The following is a 14993-nucleotide window of genomic DNA, read 5'->3' on the forward strand; positions in this document are numbered from 1 at the left end:
AGTTAAACAGTCAAAAGCGGAAAAAAACTCTGCATCGTTCGAATTTTCCCCTTTCTTCCGCCGGATAATGGAATCCACTGCTTGGATGTGTCTCATAGACCCGACGTTGTTGAACGTGGTGGCGTTGGTCTGGACCGTCCCGCGTTTCTCCAAGCCCATTCCACCTCATCTTGGCGGTTACAGACGATGAACTATATATGCCGTCTTAAAATGCTGTGAAAGATGCTTCAAGAATTAATCTGGTTCCAACAGACAACAGCTTTCATTATTATAAGCCCTAGTTTGGCCTTCTGTGCTTGTGGCGAGCCTAGCAGCACTCTATTTTCTCTTCACTCCCTTCCTTACGGACAATTTTTCATTAACCAGCCTCTCACAATGACTTTCTTCACTACTTCTTCTCTCCTTGCTCTCGCATACTCTGCCGCTAAAGTTGCGGCCCACGGACATGTCGACTGGCTCATCACCAACGGCGTCGCCTTTAGAGGCTATGATGCGCCTGCCATGTCTTGGAACCCTAACCAGCCACCGGTAGTGGGTTGGATCAACGGCGCCACCGATAACGGCTACGTTGAGCCTAACAGCTTTGGCGATCCTGACATCATCTGCCACAAGGCTGCCAGACCCGCCAAGGGCCATGTGACTGTGCAAGCCGGTGACAAGGTCGTCCTTCAGTGGAATACCTGGCCTGAGGTTTGCCTTCCTGATATTGAACTCTTTCAAGTCTGATGCTAATGGATGCATGTAGAGTCACAAGGGTCCAGTCATTGACTATCTCGCTAAATGCCCTGGCGACTGCGAGACCGTTGACAAAAACTCGCTCGAGTTCTTCAAGATCGGCGAGAGCGGTCTTCTCGACATGACCCTGCAGAGCGGTAGATGGGCTGCCGATGTTCTCGTCGCAAACAGCTTCTCCTGGACTCTTCAAATCCCTGCCCAGCTGGAACCCGGCAACTATGTTCTCCGTCACGAAATCATCGCCCTTCACGGTGCAGGACAGCCCAATGGTGCTCAGAACTATCCCCAGTGCTTCAACTTGAAGATCACCGGTGATGGTTCTCTCTCTCCTTCTGGTGTCCAAGGAACTCAGCTTTACAAGTCCAACGACCCTGGTATTTTGTTCAACCTCTACACTAGCTCTCTTTCCTACAAGATTCCCGGTCCTACCCTGGTTCCCGGTCTTCCCTCTACTGTTGGTCAACTTGCTCCCCAGGCCACTGCCACCTCTAGCGCCACAACCCCTGGACAGACCCAGGGCCCCTCTTCCACTTCGACTACCAGATCTAGCTCATCTACAAGCATCACCATCAGCGGAGTCACGACGCTCAGGACCGTCACTGCCACTACGACTTCTTCTTCCTCCTCTTCTTCAAGCAGCTCCAAGGCCTCCCCATCGCCTACCGATGACGACATCATCTGCGGACCTGCTACCGGAGGTCTCCCCAAGTACAGCCAGTGCGGTGGCAAGGATTACACCGGACCTACTGTTTGTCAATGGGGTTCGACTTGCAAGGTTCTCAACCCCTACTATTCTCAGTGTCTCTAGTTTGTAAGGCGTTCTCATAATCTCTGCACTGGATTGCAGTAGACTTGTGCACTTGATTTCCTTTGTTGCGAACTCCAAGTCTGTAATCTCATCTTCGTTGTGAGAAGTGAAATCTTGGAGAAGGATGCTCATGCTAGACGCAAATCAATAATACTCTACTTTGTTTTAACCGCGTTTTAACTCATGACTTGGCAATCCTTTGTGTGCCAAGAGACATTTGACGAGGAATGAAATATGTCAGGATTCGAATCTTGTCTATACATATTAACGCAATGCAGGACCTCGACTTGCTTGGCTCGTGACTATTCTATGTACATATCGGGATCCATGCCGTTTACCGAAGTCCTCCAAGTTCCGCGCCATCTATCCTTCAACCATACGTGCGACGAAAGACCACAGAGTCTTTGCAGAGGCCTATCGAATTTACTCGTAGCCGGGCCACTTGCCGTCAAAGCTGATGAGGCACTGGGCATCATCACCCTTCTGGCCAGTAGCACGGCGAATAATACCGTTGACAGCTCCAAGGCCACAGTTAGTGCCAGCCTTGAACTTCCACTGAGCCACACGAGGGTCGTTGATGTCGCCGCGACACTCCTCAGAGTGTCTCCAGGAGCAGCCGATGGTGATGCCGGCCTCGTTCTTGAGCTTGTTGCAGACGTCTTCAGTGTTGTCCATGGTTCGGACGCGGGCCTCGTAGTTCCACTCGCCGATGAAGGTAGAGTATTGCTTGCAGGCGGTGGTGTCCATGTTGGCGGGGATTTGGCCGCGGCGCTGGAGGTGGTCTACCTTGATTTCGGTAGCCTCGACGGGGACGGCGGCGGCGAGGGTGCTTGAGCCAGCAAGGCAAGCAAGGGCGTAGGTAAAGATGAAACGCATTTTGAAGGGGGTAGAAAGCAAAGAGTGAGGAAAGTGGCAGTTGTTAAATGCTGTAGGTGCTTGAGGAGACAGAGCTGAAGTTGTCCTTGGGGTGGGTGAGAAACTCGAAAGGCATGAATACAAGTCCCTTTATATACTCGTTAAGTCTGTAAGTCATGCCATTCTCCTGGAGGTTTGAACATCAAAGTGGATAGAGCTGGTCCTGAACCAACCCTGCCAATAACTGACCCTACTGCCAAACTCCACATTCATGCACACGAAAACTACTCTCACAGAATTCAGCTGCCTGAAAGGATCGATATGGCCAAGTCTCACGGGCCAATAAGGCCAACATGAAACACAAGCGTGGCCGCTTTCCAGGTCTCGGTGTCTCCTCTGGTCGGCCCTGGGCACTTGAGGGTCGTCCCAAAGGATTGGGTGAAGGATTCGGAGGATCTGTTTAGCGTCCGAGTTCCTGCCCGTGTGCTTTAACATGGCGAGACTATTAATTTTAAATAGCCAGGTGCACTAGTCCTAGAGATCTATTGGCTGATATGCGAAGTTGTTCATAGCGCCTGGTCAAAACTACGGCGATGGGCGAAAGGATTCATATTAGCAAAAGGACTGTGCCATGATAGGCTGCTGGACCTAAGATAAGGATTTGCGTTGCATATCGCCAAGTCTTCTATCACGACCTTCCAGGAACAGTCAATGTGATCCTTTTGGATCATCCAGAATTCCTTCGGGCAGTAGGCCAAGGGGCTCTGCAATGGAATGTCCAACGAGCCAAATGGCACCTGCCACGATGACTTCGATGCTTTGCATCAATGACGTACTGATAGATAATACGAGGCTTGACTGTGGGAATGCAGACAAAACAAGGCGAACTTGAACGCACAAGGTAGAAATCCCAAAAGATCCTTCAGAGTGTTCCGCAACCTGGCCTGCTCCGTTTTGAGCTCCATCGACGAACAACGCTGATGGTGTCTGGAATTTACTGCAATCTTCTTTCACATTGAAGGATATAGGGTAAAACCATCAAGAGGTAGTGCTTTAGCAGTAGTTTTGAGAAGCTACTGGGGGGGTCAAAGGCTTGCACCCAGGGTGGTCAAGAGACACCCTTTGGAAAGAGTAGTAAAAGATAGTTCGCGGCGAAAGGAAACTGGCGAGGGATGATATATGCATCTTAATACATCTGACAAAAAAATAGGGATTTAGGCAATAGCAGACGTTCATACTATCTCGTCTCCCAGGCACAGTTCGGGATCCCTTCCGAGGTTCAAACAGGTCGTACCCCAGGCTTGTCTCCGGCCCCGTCTCTACGCGGTTAACGCTATTCTATCTCGTTTGTCCAAACCCGTTTGCAAATTCAGGTGCTGTAAGGACTTCGTCGGTCTCATCGATAGAAATGGGTTGTCACCTGATTGCTTTCACTTCACTCGCGCCGGAGCCGGATCCGAACTTGTCAGCAGGTCATGTTTTAACCAGTTATCGCCCTCCGAGAGACGGAGGATCAAGGCCGTTATCATGTTGTCAAACTGACAAATCAGGAAGCTGTTCCAAGTAGAAAAGGGAGAGTGGCTGGTCAAAAACTCCACCTACACGTGGCGACCAGTTGGGGATGATCCGTTTCGAGCAATAATACCCTGTCTACAACTGTCAAGTCGTTCCAGACTACGGCTTCAGGTCCCGAACTTGCATTTTACTGCAAATTTGACCAATTGGCCTTATCGGTTACCACAGCCGGGACCGCTGATGGTGGCTTAAGGCGGGGTAGAGGTTCTCGCAGGAACCGAAGGCATCACATGGGTTTGTTTAAGCGACCACAAGAGAGAGATGTGGTGCAATGGCTGAGGATATAAACCTTGATCCATTCACTGAGAGTGAGGTGAACTATACGGAAATACAAAGGAGACAGTATACATACCGAGCGAGCTCATTGTTCATTGAACCCTTCAAATGGCAAGAATCACCATTGTCGGATCTGGGTACAGTCTTCGCTTTCAATACTCTGATAACAATGTCTCAGCTGACTATAACCACCAGCATCATCGGCCTGGCCATAGCATCGCAGCTCTCTCGGCACCACGAGATCACCGTCATCGCAAGAGACCTTCCTGGAGATGAGCCTTCTATCAAGTGGGCTAGTCCTTGGGCCGGGGCCAACTTTGTCGCTGGTGGCTGCTCCTCAGCTCGTGAGAGGAGGATGCAGATGGATGCTTTTACCGAGCTATGGAGACTAGCTATTAGACACCCTGAATCCGGTGTCAAACGACTGCCAATGGAGGAGTTCTATGACAACGAGAGGAGCGATGATGATCTCTGGTTCAAGGACTTCATTCCAGGAGTATGAGAGGACCTTGAACAAACGTTTAAGGATACTAATTATTATAACAGTTTAGCTTCCTCCCCAAAGATGGGCTACCAGAAGGAGTCAGAGGCGGAATAACCTGTGAGTCTTCTCTTTTGTCGATGAACACAACTAACATGTGGCAGATATGACTATTGTACTTAACCCGCTTATCTTCATGCCCTGGCTGAAGCGAAACCTCGAGAGCTCGGGCGTCAAGTTCAGGCGCATGGACCTGGACTCCCTGTCTGACGCTGATCACCTTGGCCATGATGTTCTCATTAATGCTACTGGTGAGGGACCAAAGTATCTGAGCGATATCAAGGATCAGAACATGCATCTTCTCCGTGGTCAAACAATGATCATCAAGAGCGACTACAAGAAGTCTTTTATGCGGGATGACGGCAAGACCTACACCTACGTTATCCCCCGTCTAGATGGAACGGTAATTCTTGGGGGAATACGAGACCCAGATGTTGAGTATGTGAAACATGCATGTCTTGAGCGCGAGTCACTGATGATAGTAGGAACACCGAGGTGGATACTGAGATTGACAAAGATGTAAGCAGATGGATCTTTGCCAATTGAGATCAATACTAAGATTTTCCAGATTGTCACAAGAGTCAACCGAAGCCTTCCAGAACACTTCTCCGCCGACCTCGCCGACTACGAAATCGTGGGCCACAATGTGGGCATTCGGCCATACAGGTGTTCTGGCATGCGTATCGAAAAGGAGACAAAGAACGGTCAAAACATTGTCCATGCCTACGGTAAGTGGTATATCATTAGTAACAACCTGGGACTAACGAGACACAGGTATTACTGGAGGGGGCTTCATTTACAGCTTTGGGGTTGGGCGGGAGGTTGTGAAGTTGGTGGATGAGTTTCTGTTCCCCGATGGAAAAGCGAGAATTTGATATTGAAAGGATTCGGGCTCGTGTTAGGGGGTAGTTCGGTGTGTGCGGTTGGAACCGATTAGCAGAGGGATAAATGTGAGAAGGTCCCAAAGTTGGCAATAAGATCTTGGTTCTTTATCTTGACTGAGGAAAAATATTTTATCTCCCTTTCCCTAGATGCCTTTATGAACGCCTCCCTTTATCTCTACCATCATTGAATTGTCTCTAACATAGCCGTGGTGTCCATCCATCAATTCCATCCGCCCCAAGCCTCGAAGTCGATGAGAGGCACCTACTCGAGAAAGGATGCCAGCTCAACCGGCCCAGATTGGGGAAACTCAGGCCTCCAGGCGCGAGCGTCTTAGGCTATCGTGTCCATGCAATTATCCCCTCCGTATCTCTGAGCTTTAAAGACATAGCCATCTTTACCCACCGTGATAGCCTCTAACCGATATGCAACAGGTATAAGCCCATGGTATGTTGTTGACATTTCTTTGCTCCTACCCATATGAGCACTAGCGCCCATGTCCAGAGGGAACCCAGGAACTGCCATCGAAGCAGACGCAGAGGTAGAAGATGAACTGCAAGTAGAAAGAGTAAAACCTTCCGCGTTCATTACTCCAGTCACCATAAAAACTCTGTTGGCGGGGCCTCGCATGGACTCAAGGTAAGCTTCCACCCCAGGCTTTTTCATGCTCTCCTCAATATAATCTGTGCTCGGCGTGAACTTGACTGTCTCCATAGCATCTGCTGTCACCCTTTTCAAATCTTCAGCCGTGACGTCGCGAAAAGCAGGGATGTGATTGAAAACCCGTTTGGGCCCCCGGGAGCGGGTGGTGGTTATCTGTTCGACATCCTCGATGCGAGTGCGGACGGCCGGTTCTGTCGTTACAGGGTCATCGAGTGGACTAAATGGGTCTTTGGGGTCGTTGATAATGCTACCAAGCTTGATCGTGCTGGGATCGTGGCCAGATGTCGGGAGTAGGGTGTAACCTTGCCAGCCAGACGCCTGCGTGAAGTTGTATAGTCGAAAAGGCCACATGATACCAGATACTTTTCCGGACGTCCAGTCACGGATGAAGAGCATCAGAAAAAGCCAACCTGCCCGCAGAGCAGTGGCGGCAGCGACGACGAGAGCTATGATCTGGCCGACAGAATTGATGGCTGATGATGGCTGCAGATTCGAATGTTGAATAGCCATCTCAGCTGCACTCATGGAAGTGAGGGCGAGTACACCGTGTAGGGCGTATATGGAAGACGTAGTAGCAGGATACTCGCTGTAGGAGGCAGGCAGTCCATCAATACTGTCGTTGGGATACGTGATGGAAACCAACACGCCACCCTTCTGTTGAATCTCAGTTCCCTCATCGCCGCATTTTGGCTCAGCTTCGTGGAATTCTTGAGTGTTGTAGAGAGAGTGAAACGACGTTTGTGCAAATATCAAGCACCGCAGACTGCAGTAAACCCAAAATAGAGCCTGTTCATTCTGGGGTGGCTGACAGTTGCTGAGCCATGCCCACCAGAATACCGTCAAGCAGGGACATTCCTCGGTGGAAAACGAGCCCTGGAATAGCTGTCTGACAATGAAAAGAAGGGTTATGAGTCCAAAGAGTTGGATCAAGCCCGTAACCTGAACCTGCCATCTGGCGGCCAAGGACTCTTTCGCTGCAAGGGGAATTGATAGGGCCATGTTCTGAGCGTCAAGAATCATGGCGCCGACGGCAGCATCAGCCAATGTCAGTGTCTGCTGCTTTACCTGGACAAGCAAAGCGATAGCCAGGGATATGTGCGTCAAGACGAGTCCAGCGCCCATCTCCTTGGCACCAGTGGCATTGGGGTGGAAGGTGCCCAGTAAAGAGATTGCGATGAGGACGCATACTTGCACCCACGCCGCGATGCGGACGCCGTCACCTGCGACGTCGGCATCCACACCGACACCGCACTTGCCATGCAGGGCTTCGCCGGTCGATTCGACGTCTATGAACACGATGGGCACAAGAATTACTCCGAGGAGAGCAACACCGAGAGGAGCAAGCCATTGCCGCAGCGGCATGTACCACCCTCGCGTTCTGATGCTTGGGGTGAAAACAAGAATCTCGAGAATGAAGACGAGGAGCTGGAGTGTCAAGAACACGGCCAATATGCCGGTCCTAGACTCTACCCCAGATATCATGACGTTGGTGACGTCCTCGATGGCGCGATTCACCTGGTTAGATGAGTACCTGTGTGTGGAGAGACTAAAGCAGGGAAGAGCTTACGGAGTTTCAAGTGCACACAAGCTGGTATATTGAGACTTCTCAGATTGGTGATGCAAGTTTCAGTCGCTCCAAGAGCTATTCCGGACATCACCTAGATCCTATCAGCGGATGCGATGGCTAGAATATACCCTCACTACTAAACAAAATGGAAAGGCGGTGGCTGGATCACGAGAGTTGATCCCGCAGCAGGCTGAGCAAGCTGAAGAGTGCGTCGAGATTTCATTGGATCCGAAGACCCCTGTCATGTTGACGTAGTGAATCTATTGGTCTCAGCCAGGTCGCAGGTGTTGGCCATGCATGGATGGTGAATGCAAAGTACAGTTTTTTTTTGACAGGGCCTAACTTTTCGGCCAAAAGAAATCCTACAGGGTATCAAGAGCACAGGGACGAGTCTTTTATCTTTGAGTTGCCCTCAGCGGGTCAAGAAGAATAATGTTTATAATTCTAGCAAAATCAAATATCAAATCTTCACGGGATAACAAGCTCGTTTTTTTCGCTAACGGAAACTCATCTACCTACGAGAGAACGTATCTCAACTCGTGTTGAAACCTAGACTTGAACTGAGTAGTGAACGCAACATGCGTATGTCCTAACCCTCTCCTCACGGCGGTCTCATAAACTACCTTATTCATAATGAGAGACTGAACCATTGCTCTATTTTTAAACGGAAATTTGGTGACTGTTTGACCAAATATATAGATTGTGACACATACTATTATCACCCCGTTGCCCAATGAAATGCGTTTAGAATATTGAGTGCCTTGGAGAGGGATTTTGGGTTAGGTGAGATTATGTGTAATTGTTGTATTGAATACGACTTAATAACAAGTATATCATTGAGATGTAGGGCTAACATGCAAGTAGTGCTCATATATGGCATCGTTTTAAGGGTTAAATAGTTTCCCGTCTATCTCGTAAACTTGCACATTTGAAACGCTGTGAGTTGATGTTCTCCAATCAGCATTGGGTTTTGATGCTGCTACGCGTTAATGAGTGTATTCTTTGACCCTATGTGCGACGGAGACGTCATTGAAAAATAAGAATAAGATGTCTTATAATGAAGTAGCTAACACATGCAGATGTTATCCCAACTTGATAGATACTGTCTTCACATCTCTCTCATGACTGCCCAGCATTTACTGTTGATCTTAGGGTCCGACATCTCATCAAATAGTATTGTGTGACGCATCACGCAATTCAGCTGCAAACGGTTGAATCAGGACAATCAAAACCATCACCACCACGGGCAAGCAAAGTGCATTTATGATATTCATCAACCATCTCGGGTTGCAACATGCTTGTTGATCTCATGTGCTCGAGCCACATCCAGCCAGCATCGAGCACTCTATGTTAAGTCTATAACTTTTCCCAGTTTCAAACGCCATCGTTATAACATGTTGATCCTCGCGCGGGCCTGCCACGCATCCACGGGTATTCTCCATAACTCATAATCAAACTTAAACAACAGAAGTACCCTTCTCGGGGCTCTCCTCAGGCCAGACATCGTAGCCGAAAGTATCCTTCATGTTGACGAAGCGAGTGTGACGGCCCTTGGCAACGCCCTCGACAGCCTCAAAGTCGGCGTCAGAGAGGGTGGGAACCTGGAAGTTGCTCTCGATGCGCGAGGGAGTTGAGCTCTTGGGCAGCACAGAGTAGCCTCGGCGGAGACCCCAGGCGAGAAGAACCTGAGCCAGGGTGTGTCCGCTGCGGTCGGCGACTTCGTTGAGGGTCTTGTTGGTGCGGACCTTTTCGCCTGTGGTGGGGACTTGGTCCTGGGAGCCAAGAGGCGAGTAGGCCTGGGGCAGGATGCCATTGTCTTGGCAGAACTTGACAAGTTCGGTGTTGGGAAGGAAGGGGTGAATCTCAACCTGGTTGACAGCAGGCTTGACCTTGGCAAAGCCCAGCAGCTTCTTCAGACCGGGGATGGTCCAGTTGGAAACGCCAATGGCGCGAGTCTTTCCGCTGGCCAGCAGCTCCTCCATGGCGCGCCATGTAGGCTCAGGGTTCTCTGTGAGGTCCTTCTTGATGACGTACTTGCCGTCGGGACCAATCTTGGGCTTGTTGTCGGCGTCCTTCTCAGCGGCGATGGGCCAGTGAACCAGGAAGAGGTCGACATAGTCGAGGCCAAAGTTGGACAGCGAGTTTTGCATCGACCACTTCACATCCTCGGGCTCGTGGAGGTGGTTCCAGACCTTGGTGGTGATGAAGAGATCCTCTCGCTTGATAGAGGGGTTCTCACTGAGGAAATCCCTCACAGCCTGGCCGACCTCTGCCTCATTGAGGTAGAACCAGGCGCAGTCGAGGTGCCTGTATCCGCACTTGAGGGCGCAGGTGACGGCCTTGTAGGTCTCACCCTTTGCGCCCTCATTGGCAAAGGTGCCAAATCCCAGGCCTGGGATCTTGACACCGTTGTTGAGGGTGAATGTGGTGGTGTTGGAGGTCATGGTGGATAGGTAGGTAGGTCGATATTCGTGATGACAGGGATATGATGCGTTGGAAGGAGAAGAGTGAGATAACGTGAGATAACAGATATCGAAGGAACCGCTTTTAATAAATGAGAAAAAGAGATATTTTCGCCTCAAGGCGCTGTAGCCGGGATAAATTATCAGGGTCCTCTTGTTGGCGAGGTGGCTGTATCACATCCTTCAACAAAACGTGGTGGTTTCGACACAAAGTGGACTAGCTATGATATCATTGTGCCTACTACGAGTTTCTAGAAGCGATAAAAAAATGTCTTTTTTAAAAAATCAAATTTTCATACTGTAGACGCAACAAAAACAACTCGCCCCCCTTGCTTTTTGACTTTATCTAGGAGAGCTACGTGGGTTCCTCTTGAGTCATAGGTTGACCGGCTTCGACCAACCACGGGCTGCACAATGGAAGCAATCTTATCGACGGGTGGGGAAGAGGTGGCGATCGTCCCAGATTGTTACCGTTTGCGATGTTTGAGGCTCATCCGCCCTACCCGTAACGGGTCCACTGTGAAAACGGAGTTCCCAGGGTCCAAAGGGTGCATGATGTCAGAGGGTTCTTTCGGTGAGGGTGGCGGGTCGGCCAACCGAGACGAAACGTGACGGAGGAGAGATGGATACGGTGGTAGTGAGATCCATAAGACCACAGTTAGATCCATACGGCCACATACGGCCAACAGGTACAAGATCCATACCGATACCGTTCGTTCCATACGGACAGCCATGCGAGATCCATACCGTATCAGCCGCGGCTCCGCACCGCCCACTTGGGACGGCCACTTCTCGGAACTACCGCCTGATGCAGCTGTACCGCCAAGGAACGCGACAACAAGCTCTCACATCTGAGGCATATCTCGTCGCCATGGTGTAACCAGCTAAGAGGGTCCACGGCGGATACTCTACGTTTGAAGCTCACGTCACTCCGGGTCCAAACGTTGTGCACGCACTCAACGTGTCTTCTCCTTGGAACGTTCCTTGGTCAAAGTTACTCTCGCTTGAGTGAGTGAAAAAAAACGTAGATAACGTGTAACTTGTAACTTGACGGTGAGTGTCCGAGCTCCACAATATACCGTCGGTAGCCCCGTTTCGAGATTTCTCCTGGATGACGATATTGGTGATGATGATATCAACAATGAACGAATTTTTTCCCGACGTGGCGTGGCGGAGAGGGAGCCGAGATATGCTCTGCCTGATTGATTTGGATAGATAAATACGCTTCCCCGAGTCTGTAGACCCTGGATTCGTCATCACTCAATGCCTCCATCTCCATACACTCATTCTTGATACCCTGAACCATCCTTTGCATTTTCAGCCTCCCTCTCTACTTCCACACAATATGTCCCCATCTGCCTTTGACGAGTCGGACCTCCACGTCCCCACGAGTCCCAGCTCTCTACGAAAGATGTCTTCCATCTCCAGTGTCCAGAACGGCAGCGAGAACAGCCTTGCCATTCCTGGATCTGAGGATACGGGCCCCATCGAGGTGCCCGCCACCCGCTCTGCCATCTCAGAGGCCAGCAAGTACATGCACAACCTCAGCGTGTCTCCCTCCATGAGGGACCGCAGATCCTCCCGCAACTCTTTCGGCACAGCCCTCCCCATCCCCCGCAAGCGTCAGTCGCGTCTCTCGTCTGTGCACCATGCCGACGGTCTACCTGCGCGTCCGGGCATGCCCCCGATCCAGCCTACCCGGGAGCTCCTCGTTTCTCAGGTTCAGAGCATCCAGGCTGAGAAGGTCAAGAAGGCCAAGAACATGGCCTTCGCCTTTGACATTGACGGTGTGCTCGTCCACGGCGACCGTCTTATCCCCGAGGGCCGCAAGGCTCTTGAGATCTTGAACGGAGACAACGAGCTTGGTATCAAGATCCCCCACATCTTCCTCACCAACGGATCTGGCAAGATCGAGAAGGCCCGCTGCGAGCAGCTGTCCAAGATCCTCCAGAACCCCGTCAACACCGACCAGTTCATCCAGTCCCACACACCCATGAGTGCTCTTGCTGAGTACTACAGCACTGTCCTTGTCGTCGGTGGCGAGGGTTACCGATGCCGTGAGGTTGCTGAGCAGTATGGCTTCCGCAACATCGTCGTCCCCAACGACATTGTCGCTTGGGACCCTACCGTTGCCCCCTACCGCGTCTTCACTGATGAGGAGCGAGCTACCTCTCGTCCTCGTGACTTTACCAAGATCTGCATTGAGGCTATCATGGTCTTCTCTGACTCTCGGGACTATGCGACCGACATGCAGATCATCATGGATGTTCTCCGCAGCAAGAACGGTCGCCTTGGCACTGTCGCCGAGGACCCTGTTGCTGAGCGCATCCCCATCTACTTCTCCCAGGGTGATCTTCTCTGCCCTACTGAGCACCCTACCCCCCGTATGTCCCAGGGAGCCTTCCGCATCGGTCTTGAGGCCATGTACAAGGCCCTCACCGGCGTCGACCTCGAGCGTGTCGTCTACGGCAAGCCCGAGCTGGCTACCTACAAGTACGCCGACGATGTGCTCACCTCTTGGATGGGCGAGCTCCACGGCGAGGAGAAGCTTCCCCAAAACATCTACATGATCGGCGACAACCCTGCGTCTGACATCATCGGTGGCAACATGTACGGCTGGAACACGTGCCTGGTGCGAACCGGTGTCTTCCAGGGCGGCGACAACGACGAGAACAACCCTGCCAACTTTGGCGTCTTCCCCAACGTCCTGGAGGCTGTCAAGAAGGCGCTGCGCCAGGAGCTCGGCAGCGACTTCAAGTGCTTCTTTGACGAGACTGTGAACCCTGTCCTGCACGCCGACGCCAACGACGGCGCCGCTGTGGTCTAAGGAGGATTAACAGATTGAATGATTTGACTATTGGCGTTTTTTGGATTTGGCGAAAAATCGACAGCTTTCGACGTGGGAATTTGCAATAGACCAGCGATATAGAATCTTGATATCAACAGCATCCATAGATTGACGATGTCCCGAGACTGGACGAGGTGGACGCGCCTCGAGCCAGTCTCGATGGAATTGCCTGGCGCAGTTCAATTGAAACAAATCCCGAAATACCTCTCTCTTTCCGTCTCCTCGTGACATGACAGCTGAAGAAATGAAGTGGCGGAGGATTGCATCCAACGGCTTTTGCCTACTCAATGTGGAAATACAAAGCGAAAGGATTCATGCATATTCTTGATTGAGATTGTGAAATGTCGGAAACAGACAAATCGGTATCTTGGCCGAGAGGATTTGCTGTCAAGTGGAGAGAATGCAACTTCACAGCCTTGATCATCCCGACCCAAACCCCAGCATTAGAGCCTTACAGCCTCACCAGCCTCCTCTACCAAGGCCAAAGGATGCGAAAGAGAATCCCTTCATCTCAAGTTCTAGGTACCAAGAGTTCATGCGCCTCACGCTACAGCGTCGCGTCGCATCCAAGGATCGGATCGTCCATGCTTGTTTTCGCATCTTGACCAATCGCTCTTGAAACGCGGCTTGGCGCGAGGAAACGCGAGCAAGCGAGGGCGAAAATGAGGGCGATAGGATGTAAGCGCGCGGAAGCGGTGACAGAACCAACCGAGTGTAAAGGCGAGGATGAAGAGGTTGATATTGGTGTCGGTAGTTGAAGATGAGGATATAAAGAGTATTGTTTTGGTCTTGTTTTTTTTTATCATCATCACACCATCTCATCTCATCTCATCTTACCTCATCTGCAAGATCTCATCTCACACATTAAATCTCAACTTACACACCCAAACCACACTCTGATCACATCCCACAACCAACCACTTACACAATGGTTCGCTTTCTTTCTACCCTTCTAATCGGAGCTCAGCTCCTCGCTCCCGCCCTGAGCCATGCTGTCCCTCACATTCAGCCCCGAGGAGCCAACGACAACATCACCTACCCTTATCCTGAGCTCGGCACTGATGAGCCAGCCGACTTTGCCACCAACGGCTATTTCATCAACCACCTCTGCATCAACGTCAGGAACCTCACCGCCAGTGTCGACTTTTACTCTAGCGTCTTTGGTCTCCGCAAGCTCTTCACTCTCCACGTCTCCAAGCACTTTAGCATCACCTACATGGGTCACCCTCACGGTGGAAAGAATGGAACTGGATACCAGACCGCTCTTGAGATGAACCGAGAGAAGAACAACGCTGAGGGCTTGATCGAGCTGGTCTACGTTGATGTTCCTGTCTACAACATCGATTCGTCCATCGAGACCCCCAACACCTTTGCGCACATCGGCATGGTCGTGCCTGACACCAAGGTGATGCAGGAACGTCTGGATTCGCTTCCTCATATTCCCGTTCTGAAGAAGTACGGTGACCCCATTGAGCTCGGCAGCAAGGTCGCTGGAGCCACCAGCCTGACTCCCGAAGCTCTCGCTCAACTTGGCCCTGAGGAGAAGGAGCTGATCTCCAAGGTGCTGGGTCCCACCAACGAGCCTCTCATCTTTGTCGCCGATCCCGATGGCAACCTGATTGAGATCCAGCCCCAGGAGGGATCTGAGCTGACTGGCTAAACTTGTTGCACACTGGTTTGGAGTTGGGGATATAGACTTGAGGGCAATGGCGACGATGATGTAGATGATGTCGTGGATTCAGGAACTGTACATATACACGAGAAATGAATAGATTCCCAGT

The 14993-nt window shown here is 51.0% G+C and overlaps 6 protein-coding genes and 1 pseudogene across 7 annotated transcripts, besides 1 other annotated feature; 4 read left to right on the forward strand and 3 right to left on the reverse strand.

Annotated features, from left to right (window-relative positions):
- The first annotated feature begins 366 nt into the window (after positions 1-366).
- NCS57_00536600 lies at positions 367-1543 on the forward strand (annotated as a pseudogene). Its single transcript has 2 exons — positions 367-690; positions 746-1543.
- Positions 367-1543: a sequence feature.
- A 423-nt stretch (positions 1544-1966) lies between these two features.
- On the reverse strand, positions 1967-2419 carry NCS57_00536700 (uncharacterized protein; the record flags this gene model as incomplete). Its single annotated transcript, XM_053055290.1, has 1 exon — positions 1967-2419. One exon carries the CDS (start codon positions 2417-2419, stop codon positions 1967-1969), a length of 453 nt encoding a protein of 150 aa, XP_052914245.1.
- Positions 2420-4418: 1999 nt separating this feature from the next.
- On the forward strand, positions 4419-5665 carry NCS57_00536800 (DAO domain-containing protein; the record flags this gene model as incomplete). The annotated part of the gene is made up of 6 exons (XM_053055291.1): positions 4419-4745; positions 4796-4850; positions 4895-5228; positions 5276-5309; positions 5359-5518; positions 5565-5665. 6 exons carry the CDS (start codon positions 4419-4421, stop codon positions 5663-5665), a joined length of 1011 nt encoding a protein of 336 aa, XP_052914246.1.
- Positions 5666-6005: 340 nt separating this feature from the next.
- On the reverse strand, positions 6006-7817 carry NCS57_00536900 (uncharacterized protein; the record flags this gene model as incomplete). The annotated part of the gene is made up of 1 exon (XM_053055292.1): positions 6006-7817. One exon carries the CDS (start codon positions 7815-7817, stop codon positions 6006-6008), a length of 1812 nt encoding a protein of 603 aa, XP_052914247.1.
- A 1542-nt stretch (positions 7818-9359) lies between these two features.
- NCS57_00537000 (Glycerol 2-dehydrogenase) lies at positions 9360-10346 on the reverse strand (the record flags this gene model as incomplete). Its single annotated transcript, XM_053055293.1, has 1 exon — positions 9360-10346. The coding sequence occupies one exon, from the start codon at positions 10344-10346 to the stop codon at positions 9360-9362; it is 987 nt and encodes a 328-aa protein (XP_052914248.1).
- A 1363-nt stretch (positions 10347-11709) lies between these two features.
- NCS57_00537100 (uncharacterized protein) lies at positions 11710-13191 on the forward strand (the record flags this gene model as incomplete). Its single annotated transcript, XM_053055294.1, has 1 exon — positions 11710-13191. One exon carries the CDS (start codon positions 11710-11712, stop codon positions 13189-13191), a length of 1482 nt encoding a protein of 493 aa, XP_052914249.1.
- A 949-nt stretch (positions 13192-14140) lies between these two features.
- Positions 14141-14872, forward strand: NCS57_00537200 (Glyoxalase domain-containing protein; the record flags this gene model as incomplete). The annotated part of the gene is made up of 1 exon (XM_053055295.1): positions 14141-14872. The coding sequence occupies one exon, from the start codon at positions 14141-14143 to the stop codon at positions 14870-14872; it is 732 nt and encodes a 243-aa protein (XP_052914250.1).
- Between the last annotated feature and the right edge of the window lie 121 nt (positions 14873-14993).

Source organism: Fusarium keratoplasticum, chromosome 4, assembly GCF_025433545.1.
Source record: "Fusarium keratoplasticum isolate Fu6.1 chromosome 4, whole genome shotgun sequence".
Taxonomy (NCBI): domain Eukaryota; kingdom Fungi; phylum Ascomycota; class Sordariomycetes; order Hypocreales; family Nectriaceae; genus Fusarium; species Fusarium keratoplasticum.